Source organism: Chlorocebus sabaeus, chromosome 23 (genome assembly GCF_047675955.1).
Source record: "Chlorocebus sabaeus isolate Y175 chromosome 23, mChlSab1.0.hap1, whole genome shotgun sequence".
NCBI lineage: Eukaryota > Metazoa > Chordata > Mammalia > Primates > Cercopithecidae > Chlorocebus > Chlorocebus sabaeus.
In genome coordinates this window covers 65,913,241-65,929,369 of record NC_132926.1, presented here as the reverse complement: position 1 = coordinate 65,929,369, position 16,129 = coordinate 65,913,241, and the positions used below count along the sequence as shown (strand labels likewise).

The 16,129-nt window shown below is 37.1% G+C and overlaps 1 protein-coding gene across 1 annotated transcript in view; it reads left to right on the top strand.

Moving 5' to 3' along the window:
* Positions 1-16,129, top strand: part of LVRN (laeverin) — a 77,164-nt gene that overhangs the window by 41,721 nt on the left and 19,314 nt on the right. Inside the window, exons 7-13 of the mRNA XM_008014194.3 lie at positions 5,542-5,682; positions 6,208-6,273; positions 6,368-6,433; positions 6,842-7,014; positions 8,576-8,652; positions 8,979-9,118; positions 11,333-11,388. Of these exons, the coding sequence (XP_008012385.3) occupies positions 5,542-5,682; positions 6,208-6,273; positions 6,368-6,433; positions 6,842-7,014; positions 8,576-8,652; positions 8,979-9,118; positions 11,333-11,388 (719 nt within the window). The remainder of the gene's footprint in view (positions 1-5,541; positions 5,683-6,207; positions 6,274-6,367; positions 6,434-6,841; positions 7,015-8,575; positions 8,653-8,978; positions 9,119-11,332; positions 11,389-16,129) is intronic.

The following is a 16,129-nucleotide window of genomic DNA, read 5'->3' as shown; positions in this document are numbered from 1 at the left end:
GTGCCCAACCTAGACTGTATTTTAAAGAAACTGTAACAGTAGTGTGTGGCTTTTATGATAAGTAATATGATACTTCATATTTAATACTATTGCTGATATTGTTTTGCTAATTTGAGTAAATAGTAATATTAAAAAATAAATACATCCATGTGCAAATCTAATTCTTTCAACTGTAGGTTTTACTTCTGATATTTAATTTATTTAGGGTAATTATGTAGTGCTTTTAGAATGCCATGATAAAACCAAATTGATTTGATTTAGCTATCTAAATGTTTAGACTTAATGTTATCTTTTGGTATAAACCTCACTTCTTTTATAAACCAGAGGTCCTTTCTTGGTTTGCATCTTCTTCCCCTCCTCTTTTCTGTCTCCTGTAACCTCTCTGGTCCTCAGGATTGCTCCTTCCTGCCTCTTTGCTGGTCCCCATCTCATCTCAGCTCCCGTTGTTCCAAGGCTGGATTATTGACCTCTTTTCTCCTCCCTGCCTTCACTCATTCAAAGTGTTTATTAATATTTAATGCTATCTCTACTTGCTGGATCTTCTTTACAGGCTAAATCTATTCATTCTGAAGGAAATTCTAAGATGATATTCTTTCTATTATTTTGGAAGTAAGCTTTCCTTCTTTTATGAAACTTGATAATGGACGGTAGGTAGATGGTACTTGTTTTGGTTGATAGTTTGGCAGGAAAAAAAAAGTTGACAAGCCTATCTTAGTGCCACAGAAACCTTTTTAAAAATCTCTTTTTATCTGTTTGTGAAATCACAGATCTGGCAAGCACTGATGTAGTGCAGTCTTTTAACACCCGAGTTCCATGCCACCTCCCTGCCCTTTATAGACATCCTATAAGAGTCCCCCAGCCCAGTCACTCGGCAGCGCCTCTCTCTTCCTCCCCATGGACTATGCACAGGCCCTACTTGTCCTGGAGGAAAGTTTGGATGTCATTATATAGATCAGGAGACTGAAGTACTGAAAGGTTAAATGACTTGCCCAAGGTCATTTGCCCAATTGGGACAGGCCTGATTTTATAACTAGCTGTCTAGGTCTAGTCTGATGACAAGCATATGGCGATAACAACAATAATACTGTATTTACCATGCAGTGAGTACTTAGAACTTAAGTGCCAGGCAGTGTGAGCACTATACATACATCATCTTATTCAGTCCTCAAACCAACTGTATGAGTGCTGTTGTTATTTCTATTTTACACATGAGGAAACTGAGGTATAGAAGCATTAAGTAAGTTGCTCAAGGTCTCATAGTTATTAAATGTCAGGACTGAGATTCAATTCCAGGTCACGCCAACTGCGAAGCCCATGCTTTTAACCACTGTGCTCTATGGCAAAAACACACTGGATTGTTCTTATCCTCAAGAAGCGAATGGTGTGTGTGTGTCTTCAATATACAATTCTTTTCATATATATATATGCATATACTTTATCTACATATAGTATGCGTTTATTGTCTTAGCTGTCTCCAACAGTCCTTTCCACTTACTCTATGCCTACAAAATCATTTGTATCTCTCTTTCATAACTTTTATTCACTCATGGTTAGTGCCATCTCTAATTTCTTTTAAAAGCAGTTGGATATGTCCTAAGTTAACTCTGTGGATGGAGTTAATAAGGGAAAAAGTTTAATTCCCGTAAGACAATGAAATTTACTCTATTTTCTTAAGTAGATAGAATACATCATGAATATCAATTTCAGTTACCTCTTATAACAACTAAAATGGTTAAGGTTTTATCAATATCTCGCAAAACTTGCCAAAAACATCTTCCTGGTATTTTTGAAGCTAAGATTACAACGTTAGTCTCTTTTTGTACCTTTTAATTATTTCTTTTTATCATTAGTTTGTTAGTCACTCTTTTCTATATCTCTTAGTTGCTTGTGGAGCTGAGTGAAAGCGTCAGATCCTGGTGATTGAGGACATTGCTACGTTCTTTGTTTTTAAAAAGCTTAGCTTTCAAAGATTTTTGGAGATCAAGAACTTTAACCTCCTTTTAATCTAATAATATGATTGAAATTGAGTAACAGAATCATAGACCCTTAGGCAGAAACAGATTTTCAATTTTTTTCTATTTCGAGGTCTAGTTTCAGCTGATATGAATGGATTATGCTCTTGGGGTCAGAACATTAAGGACGAAGGCTTTCTGGATCTCTGAAGCTCTAGCCCTGACATTGCCACTCACTGACTTTCCTCCACTTTCCTGCTGCCTGATCTAAGAAAGCAGCAGACTTGGTGAAGGGAAAAGGTACACATGGGCACTGCAGCCATCAGATGTTACTCTGCCTTTACTATGATGGTAAGCTGAGGCAGGCAGATGAACACCTCTGAGCTTTAGTTCCTCATTTGTAAAATGGGTTTCATGCAGTCATTCAACAGATGATAATGGCATCTGCTAGGTACTGTTGAGACAACTACCACTAACTAGGTACTAGTTTTATGTACTTAAATAGAATTATTTATATTATCTCATTCAATCCTCAGAACAATTCTGAAGGATAATAATAAAAATAATGATAAGTAATCACCACAGTGGTTAACCCTTATGGAGCATGTCCTATTTGCTATCTGTTGTGCTTGTAACATTATGAAAATTAATTTAGTCCTCATAATAATCCTTTGAAGACATTGTTGTTTTACCCATTTTCAGATGGCAACTGAGTTTCAGAGAGATAAAGTTGGTGGTCTTTGATGAGTCACCTAACTCCTAAAGGACGGAGGAAGGATTCATACACAGGCACTTTAACTCCAGATTCTGTGTTTTTAATCATCATGATATTCTGTACAAATTTATTACAATAAATAGTGTTATATTTGTTATATTTCTAAGGATAAAAGTAGATTCTATGCTGTGTGTAGTGGCTCACACCTGTAATTCCAACACTTTGGGAGACCAAGGTGGGAGAATCTCTTAAGCTCAGGAGTTTAAGACCAGCCTGGGCAACATAGTGAAATCTCGTTTCTACTAAATTTTTTTTTTAGTTAGCTGGGCATGGTGGTGCACCCTTGTAGTCCCAGCTGCTCAGGAGGCTGTGGTGAGACGATTGCTTGAGCCTAGGAAATTGAAGCTGTGGCGAGCTATGACCACACCAGTGCACTCCAGCCTGGGCAACAGAGTGAGACTGTCTCCAAAAAAAAAAAAAAGGAAAAAATTTTAATAGGCCTTCTCTGACATATTGCAGCTTGTGGGACAAATTAATGGTGAATATACAGATTCACGTTATCTAATCACTATATGCAGTAGCTAGTTTTTTTTTTAAAAGCTGACATCATGTTTTATGTAATGTTTCCCTCCAATAGAACTGAAACAGGCTACGGACAGCATCACTTTATGGGAGGCCCAGAGTAGAAAGACCTCTAGGGTGTTGAGGAAGAGGTGTTTGTCTCACTCATTAATTACCTTGTATGGTTATAGTGATATCAAGAAGATTACATAAAACCTTATGCCAGGCAGGCAGAAGAAAGAAAGACAATCTGTTCTGATGGGGTTAGGGGAGACCCACAAAATGTAGAGAAGCAGTATGTGCAAAAATATTCATTAAAACTGGTTAAAACAGCAAAAAGCTGAAAGTAACTTAAATGCCTAGCTAATAAAAGAAATGATTGAATCAATTATGGGCCATTGACCCGATGGGTTATTATGCAGCTATGTATTTATATATTTTAAGGTTTTTCTTTTGCAAAATTTTTATCTGCTGTACTTTGAAAAGAAGAAAATCATCTTGATTTGATCACACTGAGATAATCACTATTAAATTTTGGTTTGTTTTCTTTCAATTTATGTTTCTGTTTTCTTTATAATGCAGCAGCCATTATAAGGGATAATTATAAAGATGAGGTAGCAAAATTGTAAAATGCTGTAATAAGTAAATGAGCAAGATAAAAAGTTTTTACAACTATGGGAATAAATAGTACATAGGAAAAATGATGGAAAAGAACTACACTAACATTTTAACAGGCTGAGGGTGCGATATTACGGGTGATTTTATTCTATTTTCTACATTGTGGTTATAGGTCACCAGTGAGACACTCTTTTTTTTTTTTTTTTTTTTTTTTTTTTTGAGACGGAGTCTTGCTCTGCCGCCCAGGCTGGAGTGCAGTGGCCGGATCTCAGCTCACTGCAAGCTCCGCCTCCCGGGTTCCCGCCATTCTCCTGTCTCAGCCTCCCGAGTAGCTGGGACTACAGGCGCCGCCACCTCGCCCGGCTGGTGTTTTGTACTTTTTAGTAGAGACGGGGTTTCACTGTGTTAGCCAGGATGGTCTCGATCTCCTGACCTCGTGATCCGCTCGTCTCGGCCTCCCAAAGTGCTGGGATTACAGGCTTGAGCCACCGCGCCCGGCCCAAGTGAGACACTCTTAAGACGCCTTGAGTGTTAAACTAATAAAATCCATGCTTACTGATGACTCCTCCAAATCCTTGCTACTCAGTGTGATTCTCAAACTAGCAGCACCAGCATCATCGGGTTGTTTATTAGAAATAAAAGCTCCAACCCAAACCAACTGAATCAGAAGATGATTTTGACAAAATCCCCTGGTGATCCTTATTCATGTTAAAATTTGAGATGTATTGCTCTAAATGATAGGTTTTCTTATTTCCGGAAAAGCAGAGTTTGATAATAGCCTAATCAATGGTTGATTGAATTGATTATAGAAATAATGTGCTTATAAAATTATGTGCTTATAGAAAGGGATTGATGAGAACATTGGCAAATGGAAGTGAAACAGGTTTTGAAAATCTGACGCTGTCAAAGGCTGAGAGAGTCAACTTGCAGATCCCAAAGATAGTCAATAGGGACTTGAGGGTTCCTGTGGATCATGAGGGGTTCACCCGGTTGTCCAGGCTATGAACGTGTGTCAGTATAACTTCTCCACTGGTCTTTGCTCTAGCTCTGTCATCACAAAGCTCTCTGGCTATCAACTGGTTTTTCTTCTAGCTTTACTTCAGGGAGAAATTGCCTTTATCATGTGTCTGAGAGAGAGCTAGTCTTTTGAAGAGTCCTGTGGTTCTCATTAAAATGTAATAAATTGCCTTATCTTAATGCATGAGCCATAAACTGTAGTATCCAGATTTATTTTCAATTTTCATTTATTACATCAGCATGTTTGTGAATTTGTAGATCTGGCATGCTTTTGGTTTGTAAATATTCATGAAAGAGAGGCTGATTAATTTTAAGGAGTTATTGATAAAATTACTGATGAAATTTTAGATAATTAAAACCACCTTAAGGAAGGCCCTTTCAGGATGGCCATGGACCTCCCTGTCGGAAATGTAGGTGGCTTTTGGAAACCGTATTAACTTTGTAATTGACTTTTTAAAAACTGAAATGAAAAAGGATACAAATGGGAAAGAAAGTGTCTTATAGTTTTGTTATTCAAGGAATCCTGACTTATTTGGCATCTTTCAATTCATAGACACTTCTTAATTACTGAATTTTCTCCCTCTTCAATATCAGTTTTTGAAAGTATTTGAAGACCATAGAATTTTGGTTTTCTGTGACACCTCAGGAGTTAATGTTGCTCAATCTTTTCCTTTATAGAATGAGATCTTTTTTTCCAACATTTTACATAATGTCCTCAGAGAAGATCACGCCCTGGTGACTAGAGCTGTGGCCTTGAAGGTGGAACATTTCAAAACAAGTGAAATAGAGGAACTCTATGACTTATTTACTTACAGCAAGGTAAAAGCAGTTAGAAATTTCCTTTGGTTTTGTACTCTTGTAGAAAGTTGCATAAAGTGGACTCTAAGGGTCCTATATCAATATACAACTTAAAACTTTTTATGAAAATAACCTTATTTTAATTCAATACATAGGTTTCAGAAAACATGATTAAATTAATTCTTACCTTGCAAATATCAATCAAGCCCATATTAATGCTTGGATCCATCAACCATAGACTTTAACAACTTGCTACTTTTAAGGTGAACCCTTCTGCTTGATGGAAATTTATTCTTGCTATGTAAAGATCTCAATTTTTAAAAATGTTATGTACTCTGCACTCTTTACATGTAGAACATCTGCTTACCTTTTACCTCTTAATTAGGGTACTATTTTATTAGCACATTCCGAAATAATTCAAACATTCAACTAAAATGCAAAATGCAATCAGGAGCACAGCTCAGAATATTGCTTATAAATATGGAATGTGTCAGTATGGGGATATTGAATTTCGTTCAAATGACAGAGAGCTTCTTTTTTTCCTAGGGAGCGTCTATGGCCCGGATGCTTTCTGGTTTCTTGAATGAGCATTTATTTGTCAGTGCACTCAAGGTGAGCTTGCAAAATAGTTGTTACCTGGATGGCAGTAAACAGAAATTGCTTTGGCATGTTATTTATTTTAACCTTAACTTTTCTATTTTTACAGTCATATTTGAAGACGTTTTCCTACTCAAATGCTGAGCAAGATGATCTGTGGAGGCATTTTCAAATGGTAATTGTCCTACTTTCTGACACGTTCTTGCTGAGTTGTTTTGTATGATACTGGAAAAGACTGGGAGGCCATGGATGAATGGCAGTTCCACAGGAAAACAACTTTGTCTTGTTGTAGAACTCCCTTAGGTCATGGGTAGTGTCTTTAGTCTTCACTATATTCCCAGCGCCCAGAACACAGCATGGAACATGTTAGATCAATAAATATATGTTCATATTTATTGAATGAATTAATTAAAGAACGATTCATATATAAACAGAGTTCCAAATTTGCCCCAGAGGATCACCCACTGCAGGACTACTACATAAGTGAGGAAGAGAATAGCTACCGAGCTTCTTTTTGGAGATTGCTACTTCAAAATGTTTCATTGATAACCTTACCTGCTTTTGTGATGATTTTTTAAAACAGGCCATAGATGACCAGAGTACAGTTATTTTGCCAGCAACAATAAAAAAAATAATGGACAGTTGGACACACCAGAGTGGTTTTCCAGTGATCACTTTAAATGTGTCTACTGGTGTCATGAAACAGGAGCCATTTTATCTTGAAAAGGTTAAAAATCAGACTCTTCTAACCAGCAAGTAGGTAGCTTTGCTCTTCTTTGTCTTCACTTTCCTTGGGGGTGAGCTCTGACCCAATGGAATCCAGCCTGTGGGTGAAGAAGCATTACCCCCGCTGGGCATACACACTTCTGCAATGTGACTGTGTACTAGGGTGAAGCAGAGTCCTTGTGTCCAGGCAAGGCCAGAGACCCACAGTTAGGGATTCAAGACACAGTGCCCCTACTCTGGGATTTAGGGTTACATCAGCGACCCAAGCTGTGGAGTATTGTGTGTTCCTCTTCGTCCCTCAGACAGAGGTAATGAATTACTTGGGATTCTAAATTGGAGACAATAAGAGCCATAGATTGCCATATTTTAGTAAAGAGGAAAGGAAGTCTTATTGCAGAGTAGTCTTCTCTTCCTTAAAAATGAAACTGAATGGTAACTATTTCCTTGAGGAATAGTTCTGTGCGGGGGTGTGCACATATGTGTGTGGATGCGTGCATTTGTGTATTTGTAGCCATACCCACAACATTAGAATGATGGCCTTTAGATTCTGTTAGACCTGGGTTCAGATATTGACTTCTCAAAAATTCAAACCTTAGGTGTTATTTAAGCTCTGTGAGTTTCAGTTGCCTTATCTATAAAATACACGCAGTAGCATGTATCCCAAAAGATTGTGTAAAAGTGAAAAGAGTATAAAATAGCCTAGACTATATCCCTTTCTTCTTCTGTTCCCTTTCTTAATTTATTAGCTGATTTTCAACAGTTTTTGGTAGTTTTAATCTTCACATTTCATTGCAGTATCAGCACAAATGAGTAATTCATTTTCAAATACCATCACCAAAATTTTCAGATAGTTCTACTCTTTCTTTAAAGCCTCAGGAGAGAGAAATGGGACACTGTATTACTCTGCGATTTTTGAGAAGACCTGTGTGTCTTAGCTATGCAGATACACACAGACCCACAGTTGACAGTCTTCAAGACACCAGGCTTGTGAGAGCTTAACAAGATTGGAAATATTGCCCAAACTCTGAGTAATCTCTTCCGATGATGAATGTGCTTCCTGTGGTTGGCTACTTCATCCAGGTCACATCCAGCAATGTGGGAAGAATGCAGACATTCAATAAATATAAATGTCATGGATGATTCCTGTTGAATACTTTTCAGATGGGGAGAATGCTTGCGGCTGAAAGTATTTTGAAGTGATTGTCAAGCTTTTTCTTCTAAACTACTTTTCACCTCTCTGGGCATGGATGGATTTGGGTCTATTTGCAGCATTTGAACTACCCTTGAGTGAAGCCAGGTGTCTATAATTTAACATACACAGGCCTTAAAGGTTTGAGACATAAGAGTTTTAGTAGCTACCTAAGTTATAAAAGGAAGTAAATCCATAAGACATAACAGGAGAGAGGAGTAAACAATAGCGAAAGTAAAACTAGCTTGTAGAAACAGTGGTAAGTAATCCTCTCTGCATATCCAGAGAGAATGACCAAGAATCCGAGTTCTGTGTGCTATTTCATCGTCTCTTTAATCGTGGCTCAGAATGTATGTTTTTGTGTGCGAAAAGTAACTAAATTTTTTATTTTCTTCCAATAAGTGACACATGGATTGTCCCTATTCTTTGGATAAAAAATGGAACTACGCAATCTTTAGTTTGGCTAGATCAAAGAAGCAGTAAGTAACAAATTTTAAAAACATCTTTACATATATGCACATATAAAGGCAGGGAATAAAATACTGAAATGTCTAGCTTTTGAAAAGCTATCTCATTTCAAACTAAAATATTCTTGTTGAACATAGAGTTTTAAAGAGAAATGTCAAATCAAAAGCTATTATATGTGAAAAATATATAATGACCTGGTAAGAGCAATATATATTTTAGAATTCTTTTAATTTTTTGTTTCTTTGGTTTATTGTTTAGAATTGAGTATGTAGTATAAATAGGTATTAAAACCTTTTTTAAATGTACCATTTCAAATTATTCCCATATTCCTTTATAGAAGTATTCCCTGAAATGCAAGTTTCAGATTCTGACCATGACTGGGTGATTTTGAATTTGAATATGACTGGATATTATAGAGTTAATTATGATAAATTAGGTTGGAAGAAACTAAATCAACAACTTGAAAAGGATCCTAAGGTAAGATTACTTTTGATACTTTTAATTAAATATAATTTATAATGCCTTCTCTAGTGTTTTAGAGGTTGAACATTCTGGTGGGAAGAGATTCTACTTTCATCCCCACCTCTCACCTCCAGGCTTACAAAAGGTATTTTTTTCTTATTCTTAGCAAGTGGAGATTTTGATTAAATGTGTTGTGTTTTTGAACATTCATCTTGCTTTTCCAAAACAACCTTTCCAGGTAGGAATCAGGATGCATTTTCCTATTAATCATTAGTTTTGTGATCTTTGGCAAATTACTTAAATGTCCTGGTTCCATTTCTTCATTTTAAAATGAGAATATTATTATATTTTATTCATCATGAGGATTAGAGATGATGTAGGTGAAAGTATACTTAAAATTTCTAAACCCATAATAAGTACTCAGTAAATGCTAGAAAATACTAATTTTACTTCTAAAAACATATTTCCACTCTCCCTCAGAAGAGAGAAGTTAATTCACAAAACATCAGTAATAGTTCAATATCACTTTATATCATAAAATAACTATAGGTAATTATGCAGTGTATAAACACTAAAATGTTGATCAGTTCTAATCAATCAGATTTTAACTGGATTAAACTAAATTTCCATGAGTGGACGCCGGCTTAGGAGTCAGTACTGTTGTCTCTGCTGTGACTTGCTGTGAGCCCTTGGATGGTTCATTTAGACTCCATTTACGAAACTGGAGTGTTGAACTAAAAGATGTCTCTGTGTTAAGTGTCTCTGTGTTTGAAGGTTCTCCGAGACACACAGCAGTTTCTCTAGCATATTGGTTTAGAGCTTAGGTTCTGGGTCAGGAAGACTTATGTTCCTGTTTTGTTCATTGTTTGCCAGATGTATGGCACCTTCGAGCCAAATCTCCCCTTTGTAAGAATATAGGAAAAAACAAAACAAACCAAAACAAACAAACAAAAAACTCTCTTCAGTATTCCTGGAGGTGGGGGGTGCGAATGGAGGTGGAGTCTCTTCCTAACAGAAAGATCAACCTTTAAAAGGCTAGAGAAGGCATCCTGGTTGTACCTCAGTTTCTTATATGTGTAATAATGGGTGTAATATACCAAACTTAAAGGGTTATTGTGAAGATTAAATAAGATAATATATGTATTATGTTTAACAAAGGCCTGACACAATTCAGGGATTCATAACATATTCTGTAATTAAAACAAATTATTGGGATTTTGAATAAAGCTACAAAGGCCACTTACAATAATATTTTCTTTTCAAATCTTTTCAAAGTGTCTAAATTCTTATTACATTTTGAAGGGCATTCTAAGCCATGAAAGCACGAGGTTATACCATTATAGTAATGATTTATTGAAACCATTGTAGATTTACTTATTGAAAAACAGAGGCAAATTATTTCTACAACATAATTGGTGAGCAAATAAAAGAGAATCTTTATGATTAATATTAATCTAGAAAACATGTTAGTACTGCCAGAAAAGAAATTAGACTATACCAGCTGAAGAATTAAACTTGACTTGCTCGGACCCTTAAAGAAATGCTGTGAAGATAAAGTTTTTGAACCAAATAGATCACAGTGCTAAGAGGCGCTGAAGGTATGATGTAGGAGGCCTTGGGCCCCCTTAGGGACTGAGCTGACAGCAGAGTCTTATGGCCTGGCAATGCCAGGGAATTCAAATGGGAGTCTAAAGAATTACACTGGCAATTGGCCCCTGCCGTTCCACGGATATAAAGAGAACTGTTGGTGGCATTCTGTCACATTAGTAAAATCTTAAGATAAATATCATGTGAAAAAATATGATACCTCAATGTTACGAAAAGAGCACTAAATAATACTTATTTAAGGGCTTCTATGCCAAAAACGTCCCTGAAAATAATTTGGATGTTGAAATACAATTTAATGTATACTTGTTTTGGAGAGGCCTTTTAAATTTGGTTGCCTATTTTGTTTTTTAACATGATATGTTTCCGGAGTATTTTGGCAGAACTCTCTGCCATATTTAAACCTTATGATTGATGCCCAGAGGGTTCATTTATTTGAAAAACAGATGTATGATAAATAAATTATGGGGACTATCCTCAGTAATTATTGTTTCTCTACAGATGAGATAATTCACATGAAGGTGTTTTATAGGCAGCAGTAATCTTTAAATTGTTGTTATTTTGAAAACTTTACTGAAAAATGTTCTCATCTTCTTCTGGACATATTTGGGTCTAATTCTGCAGGCTATTCCTGTTATTCACAGACTGCAGTTGATTGATGATGCCTTTTCCTTGTCTAAGTGAGTATATTTTCTTCTCTCATGGTTTTAGAATATACCTCGAGACCTTTATAAAAATAATAGCTGCATCACTATGAATTTGATTATTTAGTATATATGGGCCACAACTGATTCAGAATAGGATGCAACTCTGTAGCTGCAATGGAATTTTATAATATAATGAGTTGCTGGAAATTAAAAGACTACCAATTGAGATTTGGCAGTGATTTCTGTTATCCAAGGGTGACGGCTACAATTTTAATACAATCTCGCCTGTATTTTAATATATTGCACAGTTATTTATTTTATGTATATTAGATGTACTCAGTGTAAGATATGCTGCTAAGTGTTTATAACCAGGTAAATTAATAAATATTCAGAATTTAAATTTTCAGTCAATAAAATTAAGGAATATATGTAGTAAATTATCTAGTATTTTTTCTTTCTTTAGCCAGACATATTGCTTGAGTAAATATCTACTTATTTTATCCTTCTTTACTCCTTTTTCCCTCTGTGACTTGCAGTACATTTCCTTGTCTAATACTTTGCTGAAATTCTTCTCTCTCTAAGATCACCATGACTTTACTATTATTGACTACATACTCCTGAAAATGTCATTTTGGCTTCGTTAGACTCTGATATGCAAACCTGGTTCTCCTTGTGTATCTGACTCCTCTTCTACTGCTGTGAGCTTCTTAGCACCAATCATGGTTATATTACTTTCTTCTATCTTTCCTTTGATAACTCATTCACTCTTGGGTTTTGGTGACCATTTTATTGCGTATCTGTAGAGTGCCAGCAGATGTAAGGTCCTCAGTAAATGTTTGTGGAAGGACATGTTGATGACTTCCAAATCTACACTGTTACTTATCTTTCCTCCTGTCTTAGGTTTATCCTGTGGTCATATGAATTCAGTACCTTAAACCCTGAACTTCATTTTTGTCTCTACCTTGCTCTTGCTATCAATTTCTCCCTGCATGGCAAAGGAACTCTTCTTTTCATCACCCAAACTTGAAACCTCAGAGATATCCTTGATTCCTCTCTTTACTTCATCTTACATGCACAGTCACCAAGTCTTATCTCTTCATTCTTAGATATGTCTTTCGGAAGCTCACTTTACCACTTTCACTGCTTCCACACTAAGCCAAGCTTTCTTCATCTCTTGCCTGGCCTATTAAATTAGCCTCCTGTCTTCAGTCCTTTTGAATTTCATTCTGTCTTCTGTAACACTATTGCAATAAAATTGTTAGACATAAATTTCATTATGCTATTCCAATTGTTTAAATGCCTAGAGTACCTTTCCACCTAAACTCTTCATCCTGACATTCAAGGATCTGCACAGGTTTGAGCCGACTTACCTATTAGGCCCTATTTCTCACTATACACAAAGGAAATCCCCTGCCTCAGTTAGCTTCATCTGCCCATCACACTAATTCCCATCTTATCTTATTTGTCGTGGGCTGCCTTCCTCTTTTTCTACCTATTTTAATCCTATGCATCCTTCACTGCTCTTCCCAAGTTTCTCCTCCATGAAGCCTTCCTTGACTTTTCTATCTTATCCCTGACTTTTCTACATGCATATTTTCCTTCTTTGCTACTTTACAGTATTCACTGCCTTTTCTGGGACTTTTCATTACTGGTTTCTTATGCATAAGTCTCAGCTCTTCATTGAAGCTCCTCAATGGTAGGCAAGTGCAGTGTCATATGTACTACAGGCATACCTTGTTTTATTGTGTTTCGCTTTAAGACTTCACAGATATTGCATTTGTTACAAATTAAAGATTTGTGGCAACCCTGAGTCAAGCAAGTCAATCAGCATCATTTTCCAGCAGCATGTGCTCATGTTATGTCTCTGGGTCACATTTTAGTAATTCTTACAATATTTCAAACTTTTTCATTATTGTTATATCTGTTACAGTAATCTGTGAACAGGAATTGTTGATGTTATGACTGTAATTGTTTTGGGGTGCAATGAATCGTGCCTGTATAAGGCCGCAAATTTAATAATTGTGTGTGTTCTGACTGCTCCACTGGCCAGCCATTCCTCCATTTCTCTCCCTCTTCTTTGGCCTTTCCATTCCCTGAGAATCAGTAATATTGAAATTAGGGCCGGGCGCGGTGACTCACGCCTGTAATCCCAGCACTTTGGGAGGCCAAGGCGGGCGGATGGAGAGATCAGGGGGTCAAGACCATCCTGGCTAACACGGTGCAAACCACGTCTCTACTAAAAATACAAAAAAATTAGCTGGGCATGGTGGTGGGCACCTGTAATCCCAGCTACTTGGGAGGCTGAGGCAGGAGAAAGGAATGAACCCAGGAGGCAGAGCTTGCAGTGAGCCGAGATCACACAACTGCACTCCAGCCTGGGTGACAGAGCGAGACTCTGTCTAAAAATAAAAAATAAAATAAAATTAGGCCAATTAATAACCCTACAATGGCCTTTAGGGGTTTAAGTAAAAGGGGGAGTCCTGCATCTTTCACTTTAAATCAAAAGCTAGAAATGATTAAGTTTAGTGAGGAAGGCATGTTGAAACTGAGATAGGCCGAAACTAGGCCTCTTGCACCAAACAGCCAAATTGTAGATGCAAAGGATAAGTTCTTGAAGGAAATTAAAAAGCACTACTCCAGTGAATACATGAATGATTAAAAAAAAAAAAAAAAAAAGTGAAACAGCCTTATTGCTGATAGGGAGAAAGTTTCAGTGATTTGGATAAAAGATCAAACCAGCCACAGTATTCCCTTAAACCAAAGCCTAATCCAGAGCAAGGTCCTAACTCTCTTCAATTCTATTAAGGCTAAGAGAGGTGAGGAAGGTGCAGGAAAAGGTGCTAGTTTAAAGCTAGCAGAGGTTAGTTCATGAAGATTAAGGAAAGAAGCCATCTCCACAACAAAGTACAAGGTGAAGCAGCAAATATTGATGTAGAAGTTATAGTAAGTTATCCAGAAAATCTAGCTAAGATAATTGTTAAAATGGCTGCACCACTGGGCGCAGTGGCTCACGCCTATAATCCCAGGACTTTGGGAGGCTGAGGCAGGCGGATCACGAGGTCAGGAGATCGAGACCATGGTGAAACCCCGTCTCTACTAAAAATACAAAAAATTAGCCTGGTGTGGTGGCGTGCGCCTGTGGTCCCAGCTACTCAGGAGGCTGAGGCAGGAGAATGGCGTGAACCTGGGAGGCGGAGCTTGCAGTGAGCTGAGATCGTGCCACTGCACTCCAGCCTGGGTACAGAGCGAAACTCCGTTTCAAAAAAAAAAAAAAAAAAAAAACGGCTGCACCAAACAACAGGTTTTTCTGTTTCCTTTTTTTTTTTTTTTTTTTTTTTAGTATTATTATATTTTAAGTTCTAGGGTACATGTACACAACGTGCAGGTTTGTTACATATGTATACATGTGCCATGTTGGTGTGCTGCACCCATTAACTTGTCATTTACATTAGGTATATCTCCTAATGCTATCCCTCCCCCCTCCCCCTACCCCAGGACAAGCCCGGGGGTGTGATGTTCCCCTTCCTGTGTCCAAGTGTTCTCATTGTTCAATTCCCATCTATGAGTGAGAACATGCGGTGTTTGGTTTTTTGTCCCAACAACAGGTTTTTCAATGTGAAACAGTCTTATATAGGAAGAAGATGCCCTCTAGGCCTTTTATAGCTAGAGAGGACAAGTCAATGTCTGGCTTCAAAGTTTCAAAGGACAAGTCGACTCTCTTGTTAGGGGCTAATGCAGCTGGTAGCTTTAAGTCGAAGCCAATGCTCATTTACCATTCTGTAAATCCTAGTGTCCTTAAACATTACCTAAATCAACTCTGCTTGTGCTCTGTAAGTGGAAAAACAAAGCCTGAATGACAGCATATCTGTTTACAGTATGGTTTGCTGAATATTTTAAGCCCATCGCTTAGATCTACTGCTCAGGAGAAAAAAAAAAGAAGATTCCTTCCAAAATATTACTGCTCATTGACGATGCACTTGATTACATAAGCACTATGATGGAGATGTACAAGGAGATTAATGTTGTTTTCATGCCTACTAACACAACATCAGTTCTTCAGCCCATGGATCAAGGAGTAATTTCTTTCTTTCTTTCTTTTAACTCTTGTTACTTAAGAAATACATTTTATAAGGCTATAGCTTCCATAGATAATGATCCTTCTGATGAATCTGGCCAAAGTAAATTGCAAATCTTCTGGAAGGGATAAATCATTCCAAATGCCATTATGAAAATTTGCGATGCATGAAAGGAGGTAAAAAAAATCAACATAAACAAGAGTTTTGAAGAAATTTTCAGTCCTCATTGATGACTTCAAGGGATTAGGATTTCAGTAGAGGAAGTCACTTCAGATACAGTGGGAATAGCAATAGAACTAGAATTAGAAGTGGAGCCTGAAGATGCGACTGAATTGCTGCAATCTCTTGATCAAACTTGAGTGGATGAGAAGTTGCTTCTTATAGATGAGCAAGGAAAGTAGTTTCTTGAGAAAGAGTCTAATCCTGGTGAAGATGCTATGACCATTGTTGAAATAACAACAAAGGATTGAGAATATTATGTATACTTAGTTGTTAAAGCATGACAGGATTGACTCCAATTTTGAAAGAAGTTTTGCTGTGGGTAAAATGCTGTTAAACAGCATTGCATACTACAGAGGAATCTTTTGTGAAAGGAAACTGAGCAATGTGGCAAACTTTATTGTTGCTTATTTTAAGAAATTGCCATAGTCACCCCAGCTTCCGCAACTACCACCCTGATCAGTTAGCAGCCAAGGTTA